Source organism: Bos indicus, chromosome 12, assembly GCF_029378745.1.
Source record: "Bos indicus isolate NIAB-ARS_2022 breed Sahiwal x Tharparkar chromosome 12, NIAB-ARS_B.indTharparkar_mat_pri_1.0, whole genome shotgun sequence".
Taxonomy (NCBI): domain Eukaryota; kingdom Metazoa; phylum Chordata; class Mammalia; order Artiodactyla; family Bovidae; genus Bos; species Bos indicus.
This window is the reverse complement of record NC_091771.1, coordinates 72,205,133-72,226,695: the sequence shown is the minus strand read 5'-3', so window position 1 is coordinate 72,226,695 and position 21,563 is coordinate 72,205,133. Positions and strand designations below refer to the sequence as shown.

The following is a 21,563-nucleotide window of genomic DNA, read 5'->3' as shown; positions in this document are numbered from 1 at the left end:
GTGCTGCAGAAACCAGAGTCACTGAACTCAAGAATGCTGTGAGAATCTAAAGGTGGGTGTAAACACCTCCACAAATGAGAAAATGACATGAGTTGATTATAACTTGCTGTTGGTGACTGATCCCTATTTTCTCACCAAGCCAACAGTAGGGCCCTGTTTACAGTATGAATCATAACATACAAAGCATATGACCACAATGGAAGAAACAGACTCCATTGTAACCCTCCCTGACAACCACAAAAACACAGACACACACAGGTTCTTCACTCACTCAAATCTTAATAGAGGGGCATCTGATGAAAGGCAGCAAATGTTCTGTTGTGATAATTTATAATTACCTCACATTCTTTCTTTCTTGAGCTCAGAAACTAATACCATCTCTTGCTTTGTGTTTTCATTGAAAAAAAAAAAAATGAGCTTTGTGTTAAGTTCTCAGCCTCATGGACACACATAGAATTGCTTGGCCTCTCTGTCACTGTTCACAGTCCTTGCAAACTGTTCTGCTTAGTTTTTCTGCTTTGATTTCATGTTGTTCAAATGGTTTTCATCTTAAAAAAGCACCACATTGTAATACAGCAATCTTAACCACATTCTAGAAAAAGCACTCACAGCCTCTCTTTCCAGGACATGAGAAACTATCTCTGAGTCTGGTAGTAACACTTCGAGTGTGTTGTTGACTCTGCAAATTATATATGAACAAGCCACCAAGGGGGAAAACGTTTTGGAGGATTTGAAGTAAAAGCAAATACAGTTGATTTCTCAGCTGCCACATTCTGATTAGATCAAAGGGGAAAAGCCAGAGTTGGGCATATATTACATTTCCTTCCGCTGACAGGAAAGTGTTCTTATTTGTATTTGTTACCTCTAAGTTAGGTAAGTAAGTAAGTGCTAGTCAGTCGAGTCCATTTATGTGATCCCATGGACTATAGCCTACCAGGCTCCTCTGTCCATGGACTTCTCCAGGCAAGAATACTGGAATGGGTTCTCATTTTCTTCTCCAGGGGATCTTTCCAACCCAGGGAGTAAACCTAGGTCTTCTTGCATTGCAGACAGATTCTTTACTGTCTGAGCCACCAGGGAAGCCCCCAGGTTTAACCAATTCTCACTGAACAGCAGACACACACACTAGAGGCAAACTAGGAAATGGTGATGCTGGTTTGATGCCATCCATCCAGAAGCACATCAAGGGCCCTTCAGCAATGGTGGACACTTAGAGTAGAAGCACCACGGAGCAGACTGCTGAAATGGTTAACATGGGCTGGACACGAGGCCCTTGCAGAGGAGGGCTGGACTCTAGAGTCAAACAGCAGGAGGCCTCCTTCCTTCACAGCTTTTCTTCCTTGTGGAATCGCCCCTCCTCTCACGGCCTGTCAGCATCCTGCCCATCTTTCCAGGTCATCCCAAGCACACTCTCCCATGGAACCATCCTGGACTCATCTCTCTTCCTGCTGGTTCTGTTTACATCTCTCATTTCTCGTGAAGGACCCATCTTATTCTGCTCCATCATTTGTACACGTGCACACGCCTTCTCACAGCTCTTGGTGGGTAAGATCTGTGCAGTAAGCTCTGTTCTGGAACCTGAGATTCACAGTAAGTGTTGGCCCCATTTCACAGATGAAGAAACTGAGAAACTCAGACAACATCACTGATCTGAGGGTGGTCAGCTTTTAAACAGAAGAGCTGGAATCTGAATGAGTTCATGTCAGTTCAGAGTCTTCTGCTCTTTCACATCATGCTGCTCAGGTGGTGACTGAAGGTACATTTGAAATGAAGACAGCACTTAAGTAATTCAAGACTTGAAGGCCTCTACACTTAGACATGTGTCAATAAACTTACTATCCTAGGGCCAAGTAAGTGATCTATGTGGAAAAATATTAAACTAGAATTTATCAATTTAATACCTTTAAATATGTGTTCACTAAACATTTTCAAAAAACTTAAAGATAACATGGAGACAAATGTTGCACACAATATTGCTTATATTATTGTAACAGAATATTATTATTGTTGATTTATATAATGTACTGTGTGTAGAGCACCTATAGAAATACCAACTCAAACAATGGAAGTTAATACTCAAATACCTTCTTTCTTACATGTCACATTTTATGGATGTAATTTTACCAGAAACTGACTGAGCTCATAATTAAAAACTAATTTATTTTCAAAACCATTCTAATACTTACAGAGTGCTTGTTATGTCCTTAGCAAGCAGGTGCTTTAAAATCACAAGCACATTTCATCCCCAAAACAACATAATGAGGTTGATAGTTTTATTATCTCCATTTTACAGATGAAGTAACAGGCTTGTAAGGATCAAACAGTCAAAACCACACACCTGATCAGCAGAGAAACTGGGACTCAATTCCTGAACCTTCTGACTCCTAGACTGTGGAGTTGATGTCATCAACCTGAATTGATACTGCCAGTGTGATTACTTCATGTCTCACTATTTTGTTACAGAAAGTTTTCAGCTCAATGAACTTAAATGATTACCTCAATCAGATCTAGTATAATACATCTAGTTGTTTTTAACATATGTTATATAAAAAATGTTGCTTTTAGAAAGACAGTAATGACGATCTTACGTGCAAGGCAGCAAAGGAGACTAATGTAAAGAAAAAGACTTTTGGACTCAGTGGAAGAAGGTGAAAGTGGGATGATTTGAGAGAATAGCTTGAAACATATACATTAACACAAGTAAAATAGATGACCAGTGCAAGTTTGATGCATGAAGTAGGGCACCCAAAGTCAATACTCTGGAACAACCCAGAGGGATAGGGTGGGTAGAGAGGTGGGAGGTGGGTTCAGGATGGGGGAGATACATATACCCGTGGCAAATTCATGTTGATGTATGGCAAAAATCATCAAAATATGGTAATAATCCTCCAATTAAAATAAATAACATTTTAATAAATAAATAGATGTTGCTTTTTTATGGCTTTTCCTCCAGGATTTGGGGGAGGTGAGAGTAAGGAGAATGATAAGGAGAAATCTTTATTATATTTATATGGATGTATAGATGGATGGAGAGAAAAAGGTTAGAAATAGCAACAATGGCCAGCACTTACTGAAACCCTGGTTTGTTTACATTTCACAGGCATTTTCTGTAATTTATACAGTTATCCCCCCTCCCCCATTTAATAAGAAAGGAAACTGAGACAAACACCTGGAGTCACTACCCAGGACTGTTTCTCTCCAAAGGCCAAGCCTTTTCTACCGCACTGTCTATGCCATCTCTGTGTCTACAGGACACCAGTATTTCCTGTGCCTGCCTTATGTCCATCCACTGAGACCTGGTATCCAAAAGGAGATAAGCAGATGCACTCATAACTTACTAATTCCCAGGTATCATAAACACCTTGTTAACCTCTTGTTAATCAGAGTCATAGATGACATTTCAGAGCAGCAACAAAACCCTCTGACCCAATGTCCTCATTTTACTGCAGACATGTCAGAGGTCCAGGCAGGTAACAGGACATGTCCAGAGTGACAGCAGGCAAGTGATGAACCCGGGGCCAGAACTCTCCTCTCCGCTACTTCTCCATGCTGGGCCTCCCTTCCTACCAAGGAGGGAATGGGCACATGGGATCCCAACTTCATGTCCCAACTATGCAGCAGAACGTGAGAGCAGTCCATGTTTATAGACGTCAAATCATGTACAGAAGAACTGCTGTGCATCCCAGTCCTGCAGGGTCCATTCCATCAAAGTCTTGCAGCACACATGCCCCATTGGGTGAAGCCCCAGAACACTGCCCACATTAGAGGTCCAGTCACCCCATGAGCCTGGGGCAAAGCATTGGTCCCAAGGATCTGAACTCGAGCTACAAATGTAGAGATGATGTGTCTCATCTGTCCCAGTCTCAGTTTTACTAACTGTAAAATGAAGATGGGAATATTGAAGATAATCATAAAGAATGAATAACTCATAAACCTTTTTAGGTGTGTGCATGCACATGTGTGAAAGGCAGAAAAATGATTTGCACGTGGACTCTAAATTAATGGGAGCTACTGTTCTCACTGTTCTGCATTTGCTTTCCCTTCTTATATGGTATATGCTGTTAAGTCCCTTCAGTTGTACCTGACTCTGTGCGACCCCATAGACGGCGGCCCATCAGTCTCCCCTGTCCCTGGGATTCTCCAGGCAAGAACCCACTGGAGTGGATTGCCATTGCCTTCTCCATATATAGTATCTAGACCATTTAATAAAAATCTAGCTCATTCCTGCTAACCTGACATCATTTCTGCAAATGTACAGTCACCCATGAACAAGAACCTGAAGTAAAGAAGCGAGCCCATTAAACAAGCAGTTCTGTATGTCCACATCATTGTGAAATGCTGCTCACCTGATGCAGGGCTTCCCAGGTGGTGCTGGTGGTAAAGAACCCACCCACCAATGCAGGAGACAGAGACTCGGGTTTGATCCCTGGGTTGGGAGGATTCCCTGGGTAGGGAAATGGCAACCCACTCCAGTGTTCTTGCCTGGAGAATCCCATGGACAGAGGAGTCTGGCAGGCTACAGTTCATAGGGCCGCAGAGCTGGACACAACTGAAGTGATTTAGCATGAACACACACACCTGATGCAATCTATGATGTTCAAGCCCTTGTTCCAGGAGAATCACGATTTCCTCACAAAGCAGGTCTGGAGCCTTCAATACCACACCTTTAAAAATCTGTCCCTGTCTTTTCCTCACAGTACAAAAGAGAAGTCAGATGTCCAGACTGCACTGAAGAGACCCCAGGGGGAGACCTTTAATGATATTATTCACTGGTTTCTTACAACCCAAGAGAGTAACATAGTATTTAACATTATTTACTCTTTTTCCTTGCTTTTTGTCAATTGTATTCTCCTATCACTTAAGTTTAGGTCTCATCGTTTACTCAGTAATCTTATTTAATTCCCAAAATACAGTTAAACCTTTCATCTTACCATTCTCTGTGAAACTCAATGCCATTTCTGAAAACCATCTCCCTCAGTGAAATGACCCAGTATTACAAAGAAATTTTAAACCATTCCTGTTTCCTTAAATAATAAATTACAAATCAAAAATGAAGTGGTGAGAGAACCTCACAGACTAAACGGGACCAAGGAGGCATCAGCCAAGTGCAGGGGGCAGACCTTGTGTGGGTTCCAACAGTGGTGAAGATTTCTCAGTGAGATGGTCAGCAGCAGGTAAACACAGACTGGCAGGTGGGTGATACTCAGGAATTTGAGGTATTTTTCAGATGAAATAAAGTAGTGATTTTTTTCCCCAAAGCTTTCCTATCTTTTACAGAAAAATAATGAAATGTTTACAGATGAACTGATCTGAGGTCTAGGATCGGCTCCACAATACTCGGGTTGGGGTGGGGCTGGCAGGGGTAGAGATGCAGCAAGACTTGCCACCAGCTGATTCTGGGTGAAGCTGGGGGTGGATACATGAGGGTTCATTACACCATGCTCTCTTTTTTGTAAATATTTATAACTTTCCATTAAAAAATGTTGAAAGTGAATGAAAACTTCACAGAATGAAACAATTCCCCTTCAGATAATGTATTCTGCGTTACTAACCTATAAGAATTAAAATGACAGCATATATAAATACATATGCTTATTTATGCAAGCCTTCTGATTTATCTGGAGAAGGCAATGGCACCCCACTCCAATACTGTTGCCTGGAAAACCCCATGGATGGAGGAGCCTGGTAGGCTGCAGTCCATGGGGTCGCTAAGAGTCGGACACGCCTGAGCAACTTCACTTTCACTTTCCACTTTCATGAATTGGAGAAGGAAATGGAAACCCACTCCAGTGTTCTTGCCTGGAGAATCCCAGGGACGGAGAAGCCTGGTAGGCTACAGTCCATGGGGTCATACAGAGTCAGACACGACTGAAGCGACTTAGCAGCAGCAGCAGCAGCAGCTGATTTATCCAGAAGACCAACTTAAATGTTAAGCAACATTCAAAAATCTATTTTTAAAAAATAACTTTTAACAAACCTTGTAGTGTAAACCACTATCATAGGGAACCCTCTTACACTGTTGGTGGGAATGCAAACTAGTACAGTCACTATGGAGAACACTGGAGATTCCTTAAAAAACTGGAAATAGAACTGCCTTATGACCCAGCAATCCCACTGCTGGGCATACACACCAAGGAAACCTGAATTGAAAGAGACACGTGTACCCCAATGTTCATCGCAGCACTGTTTATAATAGCCAGGACATGGAAGCAACCTAGATGTCCATCAGCAGATGAATGGATAAGAAAGCTGTGGTACAGATACACAATGGAGTGTTACTCAGCCATTAAAAAGAATACATTTGAATCAGTTCTAATGAGATGGATGAAACTGGAGCCTATTATACAGAGTGAAGTAAGCCAGAAAGAAAAATACCAATAAATGCATATATATGGAATTTAGAAAGATAGTAACGATAACCCTAAAAGCGAGACAGCAAAAGAGACACAGATGTATAGAACAGTCTTTTGGACTCTGTGGGAGAGGGAGAGGGTGGGATGATTTGGGAGAAAGACATTGAAACATGTATAATATCATATATGAAACGAATCACGAGTCCAGGTTCGATGCATGATACTGGTTGCTTGGCACTGGTGCACTGAGATGACCCAGAGGGATGGTATGGGGAGGGAGGTGGGAGGGGGGTTCGGGATGGTGAACACGTGAATACCTGTGGCAGATTTATGTTGATGTATTGCAAAACCAATACAATATTGTAAATTAATTAACATCCAATTAAAATAAATAAATTTATATTAAAAAAATTAAATTCAAGTATATGCAACTCAGAAGTCACTACTCACCTCTTCCAAAGCACAAGCCCTTATTACTTCTTCATATCTGTCTTCTTTATATTTCTTCCCAAATAAAATGTTACTCTTTACAGTCCCTGGAAACACCCAGGGCTGCTGAGAAACATATGCGATCCTCCCGTGCACGCTGACCTGTCCCTGGCTCGGGGGCAGCTCCCCCAGCAGAGCGTTTAGCAGTGACGACTGAAACAGATGGCAACACACACACATGAACAGGGTGCACTCAGGATGGAAGACGCCCCGCAGCACAGCTGACCCACCCTGGCTCTTGATACGTGATAGAACCCTTTCCTTCAACAGGATAAAGTACAGCCCTCAAAGTTGAGACCAAAAGAAAAAAAAAGTGAAAATAACACTAACAGTCAATGAAAATGACTGATAAGGAATATATTAATAGTATAAACAATCTACTCTGCCCGAGTATCCCCCCAGGTGAAATTCTACTCAGCAAAGAATAATTGAGAATGTTTAACATCCTTCTCTCAGAGAAGGCAATGGCAACCCACTCCAGTACTCTTGCCTGAAAAACCCCATGGATGGAGGAGCCTGGTAGGCTGCAGTCCATGGATTCACTAAGAGTCGGACATGACTGAGTGACTTCACTTTCACTTTTCACTTTCATGCGTTGGAGAAGGAAATGGCAACCCACTCCAGTGTTCTTGCCTGGAGAATCCCAGGGAAGGGGGAGACTGGTGGGCTGCCGTCTATGATGTCGCACAGATTTGGACACGACTGAAGCAACTTAGCAGCAGTAGCAGCAGCAGCAACATCCTTCTCTAGCAGAACCCAGCAGGATGTGTATTTGATATATCTGATGTTCAGTGCAATTGTTCCTGCATCTGGTATCCTTTACTTGACAAACACTTGTTTTTAAAAAGCTATGTGTGAAGAACATAGCCAACTGAAAGAACTCTCAAGTAAGTTGTATCTGCAGAGCAAAAGTCCATGACAGAGGAAATCAGCACCCTTTCATGTACACATCCCACATTTTAAAAAATAATTGTATTTATTTTTAGTTCTTTTATCTTTTTCATTTATTTTTTTACAATGTTGTGTCGGTTTCTGCCATACCACAATTCTGATTTTGTTTATTTTTGCTTGCACTGGGTCGTCACTGCAGTGCATGGGATTTTTCTTGTTGAGGCTCTAGCAGGCAGGCTTCAGCAGTTGTGGCCCGTGGGCTCAGTTGTTGCACCTCCAGGCCCCAGAGCAGAGGCCCAACAGTTGTGGTGCACGGAATTAGTTGCTCCACAACTGGGAGGTGGGAACTTCCCAGACCAGGGACCGAACCTGTGTCTCCTGCATTAGCAGGGGATTATTTTACCACAGAGCCACCAGGGAAGCCCACATCCCACATTAGGTTTCTGTATTTTGTTGTTTCAGACCAAGTGTATGCACACCTTTCCTTTCAATCTTCAACATCACACAGATGTGGCGTGTGTGTATCCACACCATCAGAGTGCTCATGACACTGGGCTGAAATAACATGTCTGCATGTCTGTCTCGCCCCACAACCTGATTGCCTCTGAAAGGCAGAGAGTCAGGGTCTTGCTCACTTCTGTACCTTTATCTCCAGCACATGGCTGCACATTCACTGCACATGCACTGATGGGATCATGTCAAGTCATAGGAGGAAATGCTCAAAGCTTCTGGGAAGAGTCTTTATGATCTCCAGATATCCTGGAAGGGCCACTAAGATGAAAAGAAGTCCCCATTGTCTCTGTCTATCCTGAACAGTATCAGCTCAGTTGCTCAGTCATGTCTGACTCTTTGTAACCCCATGAACCACAGCACATCAGGCCTGCCTGTCCATCACCAACTCCCAGAGTTTACCCAAACTGATGTCCATTTAGTTGGTGATGCCCTCCAACCATCTCATCCTCTGTCACCCCCTTCTCCTCCTGTCTTAAATCTTTCCCAGCATCAGGGTCTTTTCCAATGAGTCAGCTCTTCCCATCAGGTGGCCAAAGTATTGGCGTTTCAGCTTCAATATCAGTCCTTCCGATGAACACCCAGGACTGATCTCCTTTCAGATGGACTGGTTGGACCTCTTTGCAGTCCAAGGGACTGTCAAGAGTCTTCTCCAACACCACAGTTCAAAAACATCAATTCTTCAGCGCTCAGCTTTCTTTATAGTCCAACTCCCACATCCATACATGACCACTGGAAAAACCACAGCCTTGACTAGATGGACCTTTGTTGACAAAGTAATGTCTCTGCTTTTTAATCTGCTGTCTAGGTTGGTCATAATTTTCTTACCAAGGAGTAAGCATCTTTTAATTTTATGGCTGCAATCACCATCTGCAGTGATTTTAGAGCCCAAAAAAATAAAGTCAGCCACTGTTTCCACTGTTTCCCCATCTATTTCCCATGAAGTGATGGTACTGGATGCTATGATCTTAGTTTTCTGAATGTTGAGCTTTAAGCCAAATTTTCACTCTCCTCTTTCACTTTCATCAAGAAGATCTTTAGTTCTTCTTCACTTTCTGCCATAAGGGTGGTGTCATCTGCATATCTGAGGTTATTGATATTTCTGCCATCAATCTTGATTCCAGCTTGTGCTTCTTCCAGCCCAATGTTTCTCATGATGTACTCTGTATGCAAGTTAAATAAGCAGGATGACAATATACAGCCTTGAAGTACTCCTTTTCTGATTTGGAACCAGTCTGTTGTTCCATGTCCAGTTCTAACTGTTGCTTCCTGACCTGAACAGGTTTCTCAGGAGGCTGGTCAGGTGGTCTGGTATTCCCATCTCTTGATGAATTTTCCACAGCTTATTGTGATCCACACAGTAAAAGGCTTTGGCATAGTCAATAAAGCAGAAGTAGATATTTTTCTGGAACTCCCTTGCTTTTTTGATGATCCAGCAGATGTTGGCAATTTGATCTCTGTTTCCTCTGCCTTTTCTAAAACCAGCTTGAACATCTGGAAGTTCATGGTTCATGTATTGCTGAAGCCTGGCTTGGAGAATTGGGAGCATTACTTTACTAGCATGTGAGATCAATGCAATTGTGTGGTAGTTTGAGCATTCTTTGGCATTGCCTTTCTTTGGGATTGGAATGAAAACTGACCTTTTCCAGTCCTGTGGCCACTGCTGAGACTTCCAAATTTGCTGACATATTGAGTGCAGCACTTTCACAGCATCATCTTTTAGGATTTGAAAGAGCTCAACTGGAATTCCAAAACCACCACTAGCTTTATTCATAATAATGCTTCCTAAGGCCCACTTGACTTCACATTCCATTATGTCTGGCTCTAGGTGAGTGATCACACCATCGTGATTATCTGGATCATGATCTTTTATGTACAGTTCTTCTGTGTATTCTTGCCATCTCTTCTTAATATCTTCTGTTTCTGTTAGATCCCTACCATTTCTGTCCTTTATTGTGCCCATCTTTGAGTGAAATGTTCCCTTGGTATCTCTAATTTTCTTGAAGAGATTTCTATTCTTTCCCATTGTATTGTTTTCCTCTATTTGTTTGCATTGATTGCTGAGGAAGGCTTTCTTATCTCTCCTTGCTATTCTTTGGAACTCTGCATTCACATGAGTATCTTTCCTTTTCTCCTTTGTTTTTTGCTTCTCTTGTTTTCACAGCTATTTGTAAGGCCTCCTCAGACAGCCATTTTGCTGTTTTTGCATTTCTTTTTCTTGGGGATGGTCTTGATCCCTGTCTCCTGTACAAAGTCACGAACTCCATCCATAGTTCATCAGGCACTCTGTCAGATCTAGTCCCTTAAATCTATTTCTCACTTCCCTTCCACTTCCATAAGAGATTTGATTTAGGTCATACCTGAATGGTCTATTGGTTTCCCCCACTTTCTTCAATTTAAATCTGATTTTATTTAATTTAATCCAGAACAGCTGTCACATAAATAATTTCCTTCACTGAGACATCCAAATACCACACAGGCAGTTCTTAACTGGGAAATGGGAAGCACCAAGAACAGAAAGATAGTGTACGTTTATCCTGATTTATTTCACCATGAAACATTATTGTAAAATGAATGTTCCATGAACACACCTAGAGAGACACTGTTCTAGATACACTCAATTCAAACTGAGTCACACACAGATCTGGGCTCTATTCTGAGAATTTAACATGAGCTGTGGTGTTGCATCAAGCTGACAAAAGACATCATTAACTTACCTTTCCTGCTCCCACAGGTCCGACCACAGCTAACAGTTCACCAGGTCTGACAGTAAAGGAAAGTCCTTGTAGGGTTGGGTTCTCTGATGCCTACAAATTAAAGCTTTTAATTTAATTTACCCATTTTAATAAAGTAACACAATTTTTTTTAGAAAGTGGAAAATATAACAACAATCAACATAATTGATATGCAAAATATAACCCACATTTTTCTCTTTCCTATTTTAAGATACTGTGTCCTGGAGACCTCTTCATCAAATTTCATCTCTTTGGGGATTTGAGGTAGCTTTAGCTCACTTTAGGAAATTTCCTCCTTTTTTCCAACTACCACACAATTGCACTCATTTCATGTGCTAGCAAAGTATTGCTCAAAATTCTTCAAGCTAGGCTTCAGCAGTATGTAAACTGAGAACTTTCAGATGTATAAGCTGGATATAGAAAAGGCAGAGGAACCAGATATCAAATTGCCAACATCTGTTGGATCACAGAAAAGCAAGGTAATTCCAGAAAAACATCTACTTCTGCTTCATTGATTAAAGCCTTTGACTGTGTGGATCACAACAAACTGTGGAAAATTCTTCTAGAGATGGGAATACCAGACCACCTTACTTGCCTCCTGAGAAACCTGAATGCAGGTCAAGAAGCAACAGTTAGAACTGGACATGCAACAACAGACTGGTTCAAAATCAGGAAAGGAGTACGTCAAAGCTGTATATGGTTGCCCTACTTGTTTAACTTTTATACAGATTACATGATGCAAAATGGCTAGATGATCACAAAATGGAATCTAGAATTCTGATAGAATATCAATAATCTCAAACATGCAGATGCTGCCACTTAATGACAGAGAATGAAGAGGAACTAAAGAGCCTCTTGATTAAGGTGAAAGAGGAAAGTGAAAAAGAGTGAATGTTGGCTTAAAACTCAACATTAGAATAACTAAGATCATGGTGTCTGGTCCCATCACTTCATAGCAAATAGAAAGTGGAAACAGTAACAGATTTTATTTCCTTGTGCTCCAAAATCACTTCAGACCGTGACTGCAGCCATGAAATTCAAAGATGCTTGCTTCTTGGCACAAGAGCTATGACAAACCTAGACTGTGTATTAAAAAGCAAAGACATTACTTTGCTGATAAAGGCCCATCTAGTCAAAGCTATGGTTTTTCCCATAGTCATGTATGGATGTGAGAGTTTTCACCATAAAGAAGGCCGAGCACTGAAGAATTGATGCTTTTGAACTGCGGTGTTAGAGAAGACTCTTGAGAGTCCCTTGAACAGCAAGGAGATCAAACAAGTCAATCCTAAAGGAAATCAATCTTGCATATTCATTGGAAGGACTGATGCTGAAGCTGAAACTCTAATACTTCGGCCACCTGATGCGAAGAGTAGACTCATTAGAAAAGACCCTGATGCTGGGAAAGACTGAAGGCAGGAGAAGAAGGGGACAACAGAAGATGAGATGGTTGTATGGCATCACTGACTTGATGGACATGAGTTTGAGCAAGCTCCTGGAGTTGGTGATGCACAAGGGAGTCTGGCATGCTGAAGTTTATGGAGTCACACAGATTTGGACACGACTGAGTGACTGAACAACAACAACAACAGAAATTCTGGAGTAGGTATCCATCCCCATGGACAGAGGGGCCTGGTGGGCTACAGTCCATGGGGTCACAAAGACTCAGAGACAAGTGAAGCAACTGACACTTCACACTTCAGCTCAAAATATTAGATCTGGGTTTTCAAGAGAAGCTATAGGTGCTCTAATCTTTTGTTTAAGGTGATCTTATTGTATAGCACAGGGAATTATATTTAATACTCTGTAATAAAACATGATGAAAAATACACTAAAAATTAAAATAAGAATTTATATACTTTAAGTTCAACATGTGCTAATACACTGAAAGCTCTCTTGAAAATGAGAAAAAGAGTAACATGTCAAATGCCTCAGGCTGATTTTACACTTAATCTCCATTCATTGCAAACCTCATCCCTGATTCTGATAATTTTTAGAATATATTCTAAGTAAGTGAGCAAGTCACATTTTACAGTATATGTAAAATCTCAAAATTCTCCAATAAATCTATGTCACAGTTATCTTTTAGCAGTCATAATTTTGGAAAGCAAAGTTTCTTACCTTTTCCCAAGAAGCTGTAAAAGCTTGCACATCCACGATCGTTTTACCATCTGATGGCAGCAGAGGGTAGCACTGTGTTATCTCATCAAGTAACAAAAAGTTCTACAGAAAAAAAGCAAAACATAGATTGTTTATACTGCAAGAACAAAGCACAAACAAAACAACTGCTTCTCTGGAATTGGCAATAAAAAGTTTTATACCTATCATTTATACCTACCTATCATTTTACATGGAGAATGCAATGGCACCCCACTCCAGTACTCTTGCCTGGAAAATCCCATGGATGGAGGAGCCTGGTAGGCTGCAGTCCATGGGGTCGTTAAGAGTCGGACACAACTGAGCGACTTCATTTCACTTTTCACTTTCATGAATTAGAGAAGGCAATGGCAACCCACTCCAGTGTTCTTGCCTGGAGAATCCCAGGGACGGGGGAGCCTGGTGGGCTGCCATCTATGGGGTTGCACAGAGTCGGACACAACTGAAGCGACTTAGCAGCAGTAGCAGCATCATTTTACAACTGTATTTTATTAGGTCTTGGTTCACATGAGAAATATTACATAGTATATAGTATGTAATATATCATTATTATATGTACAACTAAGTATATAATAGAGTATAGCATATATATATATATAACATAGCATATACACACATATATAGAGTACGTATGTGTGTGTGTCTGTGTATCTCTGTGTTTGTATAAAATAAATAAATAAGAATTCCTGGCCATGAGGCTATCTTTGTTACTTTCTCAACAAGTGTACTGGTTCCTCCCTAAGAAGAAAATATGGCTTCAAACTCTAATACATTTAGAAACTGGACATTTTTATTGTTTTACTTTTGTGTTACCAACAATAAACAGGTGAGCTGGTAGGAAATTATTTCATAAATACTAACTGAATCCCACCTTGTGCCAAGCACCATGCAACACTGCTAGAACACAGAGAGGAAGGCCCTCCCCAGGCCATCAGGAAGCAGGTGGCACAGGACAGGCTGGGAACACAAGACCAACGACAGAGACTCCGAGTGCAAACCCTGTACACTCTGCTTTCCCCCTCGTGTGTGTCAATACCACATCACTGCTTGTCATTAACTATTACTAAGTCATCATTCTAAAAAGAAAACTGTGTTAAGTTTCTATGTCTTAAAAAATATTTCACAGGCATCTTTTCACAATCACTGCCTCTTATTAGTCAATGCCCTCTTTCCTTCAAAGCAGGAATGGCTGCACCTCTCACGTCTTGTTATCTTCTACACCACTTTGCAACTAACTGATGCACTACTACTACTAAGGCACTTCAGTCGTGTCTGACTCTGTGTGACCCCATAGACAGCAGCCCACCAGGCTCCCCCACCCCTGGGATTCTCCAGGCAAGAACACTGGAGTGGGTTGCCATTTCCTTCTCCAATGCATGAAAGTGAAAAGCGAAAGGGAAGTCGCTCAGTTGTGTCCAACCCTCAGCGACCCCATGGACCGCAGGCTTCCAGGCTCCTCCGTCCATGGGATTTTCCAGGCAAGAATACTGGAGTAGGGTGCCATTGCCTTCTCTGAAGTGATGCACAGTAGTTGAATAAAACAAAATCTTATAAATTGCTACAAAGCTGACAAACACATACAAGAAAATTCCCTCTTGCCTTGCAAATGCTAGGTATAATTCAATGAGAAAAGCTAGAGCAATAGAGAAATTGAACAAATAACTTAGACCACTCCCACTCCCCAAGGTCCCCAAAACTGTGAACAAGAGGCAGAGACTGCTGGCTGTCCTTGAAATCTGCTCTTGTTCTTCTGAGGTAACAAACCCTGGATTTTAACTGCATGTGGCAGCCTGGAAGGAGGCCCTCCCTCTGTCTTGAGGCTCCCGAGCAGATAGGAGCAGCCACGTGACTAAATCCAGGGCTGTGGAGAGTGACAGCAACCAGGACCTTCCTCCATCCCAGCCTGGGCCTTGGGGGCTGCCAGCTGGGTCAAGGTCACATGCAGTGGAGTAACATAAGAGAGAAAGAGTCTGGGTCCCAACATCACGGAGGTTCACACTAGCCATGGGACTTGTTATGGGGAGAGTTGTATCACCACGTAAAAGATATATCCTAACCCCAGTTAGCTCAAAATGTGACTTTATTTGGAAATTTAGTTGTTGGAAATGTAATCAATTAAAGTGAGATCACAGTGGAGTAGGGTGGGCCCTGAATCCAATATGACTGGAGTCCTTATGAGAAATGCAGAGACAGACAGACACACAAAAAACAGCTACCTGATGATGGAGACAGAGGCTGGGGTGATGGCTTTCAAGCCAAGGAATATCAAGTTTTGCCTGCAACCACTCAGAGCTAGCAGAGGCAAGAAAGGATGCTCCCTTATCGGATTCAGAGGGATCCTGACTCTGCTGATAACTTGATTTCAGACTTCTAGCCTCCAGGACTGGGAAACAAAACATTCCTGTGGTTTTAAGCCACATGTTTTGTGGTACTTTGTATCCGCAGCCCCAGGAAACCCATACAGAGCCTCACAAGGATTCTTGCATGAGAGAAAAACAAATGACCCCTGTAAGCAGCTTTAGCATGGGTACCTCTGGGACCCACAGGTAAACCAAATCCTAACCCATATGGGGAAAAACTGAAACAAGCATGTGAGGATGTTTGAGAAAGAAAATGACACATAAATAGTAATCTACTACCTTAAACATCTTGACACCCTATCTATCGTGCCTCAGAGTCATAAATGTGATTGCAAACTTCTACTTAAAAAGAACTGGTCAAAACTGAATGTGAAAACCCTTGTGCAGGAAAAGAAAGACAGGATCCTTGCATTTCTGTCAAATATCAGCTGGTGGAAGATGCTTTCATTCATTCCTTCCTCCACTCATCCCAGCTCACTGAGAACCTAACACTAAGCACAGTGACTCCTACCTGCCCGGAGCCCATGTCCACCAGGAGGCAGGATGGACGGAGAGTGGTATGAGGACACGTTTGCAGGCTTTCAACCACCACAGCCTGAGTTCTCTCTCCCTACCACCATTGCCTGTTCTGACACAATTCATCCCTCTCCCAACTCTCTTTTCCTCTTGAAACAACATAATTTCAGAATCTCACTCACTATTAGTTATTTCAATAATGCAACTTTTCTTTTGCTGGTTCCTTCCCCAGTCCTCCCCAACATCACTGACCCCACCCCAAGACACTCCCTTCTGATCTCCTTACAGCCCCTCAAAGAGTGTCCACAAGCTTAACACCCCACCCCCTCCCCCCCGCCCGCCACCCCAGTGGCTCACCTGCACCTAAGACCATGCTCCCCAGGTGGCCTCTGCCTGGACACCCTGAGTACTGACCCCACCCACCCTTCTGGTCCATCTCAAATACTAACCCTACTGAAACCAGCTCAGCACATCCCCAGCTGGCACTGCCCTCCCTACCTCTGAATCCCCTGAGGAATACTAAGTCACACAGAGGGGAGACACTACATCATTCATGTGCTTTTACAGTCCCAACTCCAGCTAAGACCTAGCCTTGCACAGTCAGCCCATCGAGGGCATCAGCTAAAGGAAGGAACAGACTGCATGGCTGTTCAAACCATCCAACCACTGACTGCATGGCTACAGCCTTACAGAGTCTAAGCTGACACAGCAACAAGCAAAAGGTGATGAGACAGGCTGGGACCTGGGACCCTCTACCGGAGTGCTTGAATCTGGACAAACGTCTCCCTGAGCAACAAAATACAAAGAAATCCTAAGAGACTAAACACACCTGCACACATGCAAAGGCAATCACGAACAATAAGATACAAAAACATCACAAGCCAACTGGCATTTCTGAGCTGCTGGGAGCAAAGCAGGGAACTGTGCACGATCTTGGCACATGGCACCTACAAGACAGGGGTCAGACCACATAAGTCACTCCTGTGGCTCAAACCACCAATCCTCCCCTACCCTCACCCCACTTAAGGAACCAGCCCACTCTTCTCAAAGCGTCAACGGGGCATCAGTTTCTTGTTTTCATACTTTGTGCTGTAGCACAAGCCTCAGTGAAGCCTTGCTTGAATTTCTTGTCTGGCCTATCATCAACTTCCATTGATTAAAAAGACCGAGGGCCCTGGAGAGTAATGCATATGTTATATATCTGGTCTAGACAGAATCAAATTCCAGTTTCAGCTTAAGCATGTAACCAAGACATCAATACTCAATCTGTATACATTAGAATAGAAACACCACACTTTCAAACAAAAAATAAAGAAAAGGAAAAGTATGCCTTATGTGAAGAAATAAATTTATTGAGCACCTGTCCACAAACAATACCTCTGAGGTGAACAGATGTCACAGTCTTCCAAGGGTTAAATGAGACCCCATTCAACACATGATCAGCTTGTAAAGGCGCCAGAAGTGCTGGCTGGATTTTTCCCCAAGACTCAGTCTGATGAAAAAGCTGAAATTAAATGGCCAGTAGAGCCATGAATTGCAGACTCAGAACAGGTTATGCAGGGAAGGTGATACTACCAAAAAGACTAACTTGGTTGTAGCTGGTAATGGAAAACAACCTCAGAGACAGATTGTTACTAGATGTTAAAGTTACTGAAGACTTTCAATGAGTGTTTTGCAATCCTATTGGAGTCATCCAAGGCCAGGACCATGGGTCCCACTTCCTTACTTAGAGAAAAATAGAGAGAGTTCTTGGGCTTATGAGGTCATAATAAATCATTCATTTTTACAGAGCTGATTTAATCTTCATTTTAAACAGAAATACTTGAGCACCTACTGTGTGCCAGGCCGTTGTGTGACTACTTAGGGACATTTAGTTTATTTACCCCTGACTACTTAGGGACATTTAGTTTAAAAGAGTAGACAGTAAGTATGGTCGGAGTTACAAGTTTGAAAGGAAGAGGGCAGCTAGAGACAGGCTTAGACACTAAGTAAAATAATGACAGGAATAAAAATGTAGAGATCAGAAATCAACAAAAAAACATCTTTTGGAGGAAAGATTCCAGTTTTTAAGCACAGAGAACTAAGTGAATCTGAGGCCACTCTTTCTGCCCACGGAACAGGGACTTCTCAGCAAGTTCCTCCCCTCCCAGACCAGAGAGGAATCCTAGTCACCCCAGGACTGTGCACAGTCACTGCCTAGTCATTCCAGTCAGCACAGCAGATGCATCTGTTCGCTTCTCCTGCTTTTAGACATTTTAATCATCCTGCAGCCACCACTGCATGTCAAAAGCCAGTGCTGCTGCTATTTATACTACTGGTCCTAAACAAGCATGGATCTTACAGTACTTTTAACTCACTTTACCTAAGAAAAGAGGTGAATACATACATTTTGGAAAGACTGCCAGCTTGGCACTGAAAGAGTTAAATCTCACCTAACTGGCACACAGTGACACCACATAAAAGAGGTATTTTAGGTAAAATCTGCCTATAACTTAAAAAAGTTATTTTTCACTAAACCTTGATTCTTTGGATGCTGACGATGGCCTCTGACACCTTCTCGATGGCCATGGGGAAGTAGAGGGTGCTTGAGAAACGAAGAGCCTCGAACAGCATCACCACCACAAACACTTGGCTGGCTGAGATCAGGTTGTCAAGGAGCTCATTGGTGATGAAGGTGAAAAAAATCATGATTTTGCTCACAGTGAAAAATGATGCCAAATTCATGCCTCTAAGGTAGGAACTTTTCAGAATCTTGGAAATTTCCTTACTGTAAAAATAAAATAGGACAAAGGTTTTATAAGAAGCATCAGCATACAAGACATGAATTCAGTGCCCTGTGTAAGTGGCCCCTTTCTAGGGAATGGACACAGATTGAGATAAACCATCCCTCACATCATGGAGACATTAGCATAGTGCACACTCAGGGGTCTGGCCAACACCAGGACCACACACTTCATCCCCACTTCACTCTTTCAAGTAAGAGGTTTTCTGTCACAATTTCAAACATTTTTGGGTCAATCCAACGGGGTCTGAACATTCATTCAACAAACTTTCATAATCACAAATCTGTGCCAGGCTCCTCACAGAAAGACACTGCCGGTCCCCTCCAGGCGCTCATGAACTTATGGGCGAAGAGAACTAGCAACCATAAAATTAGGAGACAATAGACAGAGATGGTCATCACAGCCCCCAAGGGAGCCCAGAGCTGGAATACGTAACTCGGAGCAGTGGAGTCAGGGCAAGTCACACACACGTGGACCCTGAAGATGAGCTGGAGTCAGTCAGGCTTTGAGGCCAGAGTAGAAGGAAGATGGGCTCTGCAAAGGTGCAAAGTGAGAGGTGACAAGGTGGGGTCAGAGAAATGCTCACCAGGTATTTAAATGAAAGATGGAAAAACAGTCTAAAAACATGAAGCAGAACAAAAGGGACAGTATTTTCATAGCTCCATTTGAATTGAATAATAGTGATTCATGAGCTTTCATGGTGGTAAAGAATCCACCTCCAACGCAGGAGACACAGGTTCAATCGCTGGGTCTGTAAGATCCTCTGGAGGAGGAAATGGCAACCCACTCCAGAATTCCTGCTTGGGAAGTCCCATGGCCAGAGAAGCCTGGCGAGCTACAGTTGATGGGGTCACAAGGAGTCAGATCCGGCTGAGTGACTAAGCACAGCAACAATGAACAATAGTGATTCATACGGTTTGGTTCAATACAAGTATACCAACTCTGTATAATCTTTCTGATTATCAGCCATCATCATAAATTACAGTTTTAGTTTGAATGTCATTGTTTCAAATACTATGTTAAAAGCATTGCTTATTGGGATTTGAGGTATTAAGAACTACTTAGAATTTAATTTCTATATAAGTAAGAAGCATATATATATTTTTTTCCTTTGAAAACATGGCAAATGAAAGAACAGGTTAAATGATATCTCCACTATTCTTAGCCCTCCTGCAACATGTAGGGGATGCAGTGAATAGTTAGTATTTAAGTTCAACTTAATGTGAAGATGAACTTAAATACTTCTTTGGTAAGACATCTAAAGTCCAATAGAATAGGAAATAAAGCATGAGAATATGGAATGATATCTATATATATAAACTTACCTTCTCAGTCTGGTAATATGATCTATAAATAACTTTTCCCAAGCATTCATTTTTATTGTTCTGATGCCAGTTATGACTTCACTCATAGTCCTGATCCTCTTGTCTGTGAGAGCAGTGGTCTTACTCCTGAGGGGACAGACGTGAGATGAGCCTTAGTGACCACAGCCCAACTTTCCTCAGCAGCAGCAGCAGCAGCAGCAGTAGGAGTGGGCATGGGGGTGGGGCTAGGAATAAAATTATTCTCTACTGCCCTTTGGCACTTAGAACACAGGCAGGTCCTACTCAAAGTACAAATGGAGAAAAAGGCTTCAACTAGGAAGTCAACCATTCAGTCCATTTCAAGAAGTAACTTGGAGAATGTGCAGCATCGGCTAAGAAAGATCTGAAATGTGTCAGATACAAACCATCTGCTCAAAGAGGTCACAGTCAGGTAGGGAGGCAGAAAGACACCCAGGAAGACAGAGTCTTTGCTGTAATAAAATAGGAGAGACGTTCTGGGGAGCAGAAAAGATGGGGCTGTTAATTCCACCAGGAAAGGAGAACAAGAAGAGCTTCAGAGACCTGGTAGCACTGGAACAGGGCCTCGAAAGATAGGGAGTATCTCTCTCTCCAGCAAAGAAAGGAAAGGAAATTCCAAATAAAAAAGACACAAAGCACAGAACTGCACACACACAACAAACACAAGAACTCAGTGAGCTTCAAATAGCACAACATCTCATCACCTGACAACCACCCACCTCCAACCCTCTGGGACCTGCTTCAATCTAACTTAGCACTAGAAGGCTCTTCACCACCAGCCACCTTTCTGTCACATGTGCTGCTGTGACTGTGGGGCTTCATAAAGACACAATGGAGATCAGCCTGTCCCTGGGGGTGCTTATAACTTAATGGAAACATGAATAAATACCTGAAAGGCTCCAACACAAGAATAACAAAAATATATGCAGTAAGAAATGGGGCTACAAGATTATTACTATTTACCAATATTTAAATAACTTGGACATGGGTAGATTCTGCTGAAGGACACTCTACTTTTTCAGACACGGTGCCAACCCAGTGAATGCCTTTCCTGTTCCGGTTTCAGGATCAGCCTTCAGTTTAAGGCTGGAGCCTCCACTGGCTAAGCCTGTAGGGTCTACAACTCACACAAAGAAGAGACTAGAGAAGGCATTTGTCTTGTTTTTGAACAAAAGCATCAAGCAGACTGTCGATGTTACCAATTACATATTATCAATTTTTAAAAGAAGTGTTTCTCTTACCGGAGTGATGAAAACAACTTCCCGAAGCAGCTTTGCAAAAGCAGAAGAATAATGAGAACCGCCATCCCGGCAAGACATGATATTCCTATTTCCATCCAGAGCAGGACGGTCACTGCAATAGCCTGCAGTGGCCCCACCCACAGATAGTGCAAGAACATTGTTACCTTAAAAGAGAAAGACAAAGCCTT

At 42.3% G+C, this 21,563-nt stretch overlaps 1 protein-coding gene across 2 annotated transcripts in view; it reads right to left on the bottom strand.

Annotated features, from left to right (window-relative positions):
• LOC139186117 (ATP-binding cassette sub-family C member 4-like) overlaps positions 1–21,563 on the bottom strand; it is a 177,629-nt gene that overhangs the window by 121,625 nt on the left and 34,441 nt on the right. For both annotated transcript variants that reach the window (XM_070799893.1, XM_070799894.1), the window contains exons 6-11: positions 21,376–21,539; positions 20,117–20,242; positions 18,526–18,775; positions 13,097–13,198; positions 10,961–11,050; positions 6,804–6,995 (exon numbers count right to left, since the gene is read on the bottom strand). In XM_070799893.1, coding sequence (XP_070655994.1) covers positions 6,804–6,995; positions 10,961–11,050; positions 13,097–13,198; positions 18,526–18,775; positions 20,117–20,242; positions 21,376–21,539 — 924 coding nt within the window. The remainder of the gene's footprint in view (positions 1–6,803; positions 6,996–10,960; positions 11,051–13,096; positions 13,199–18,525; positions 18,776–20,116; positions 20,243–21,375; positions 21,540–21,563) is intronic.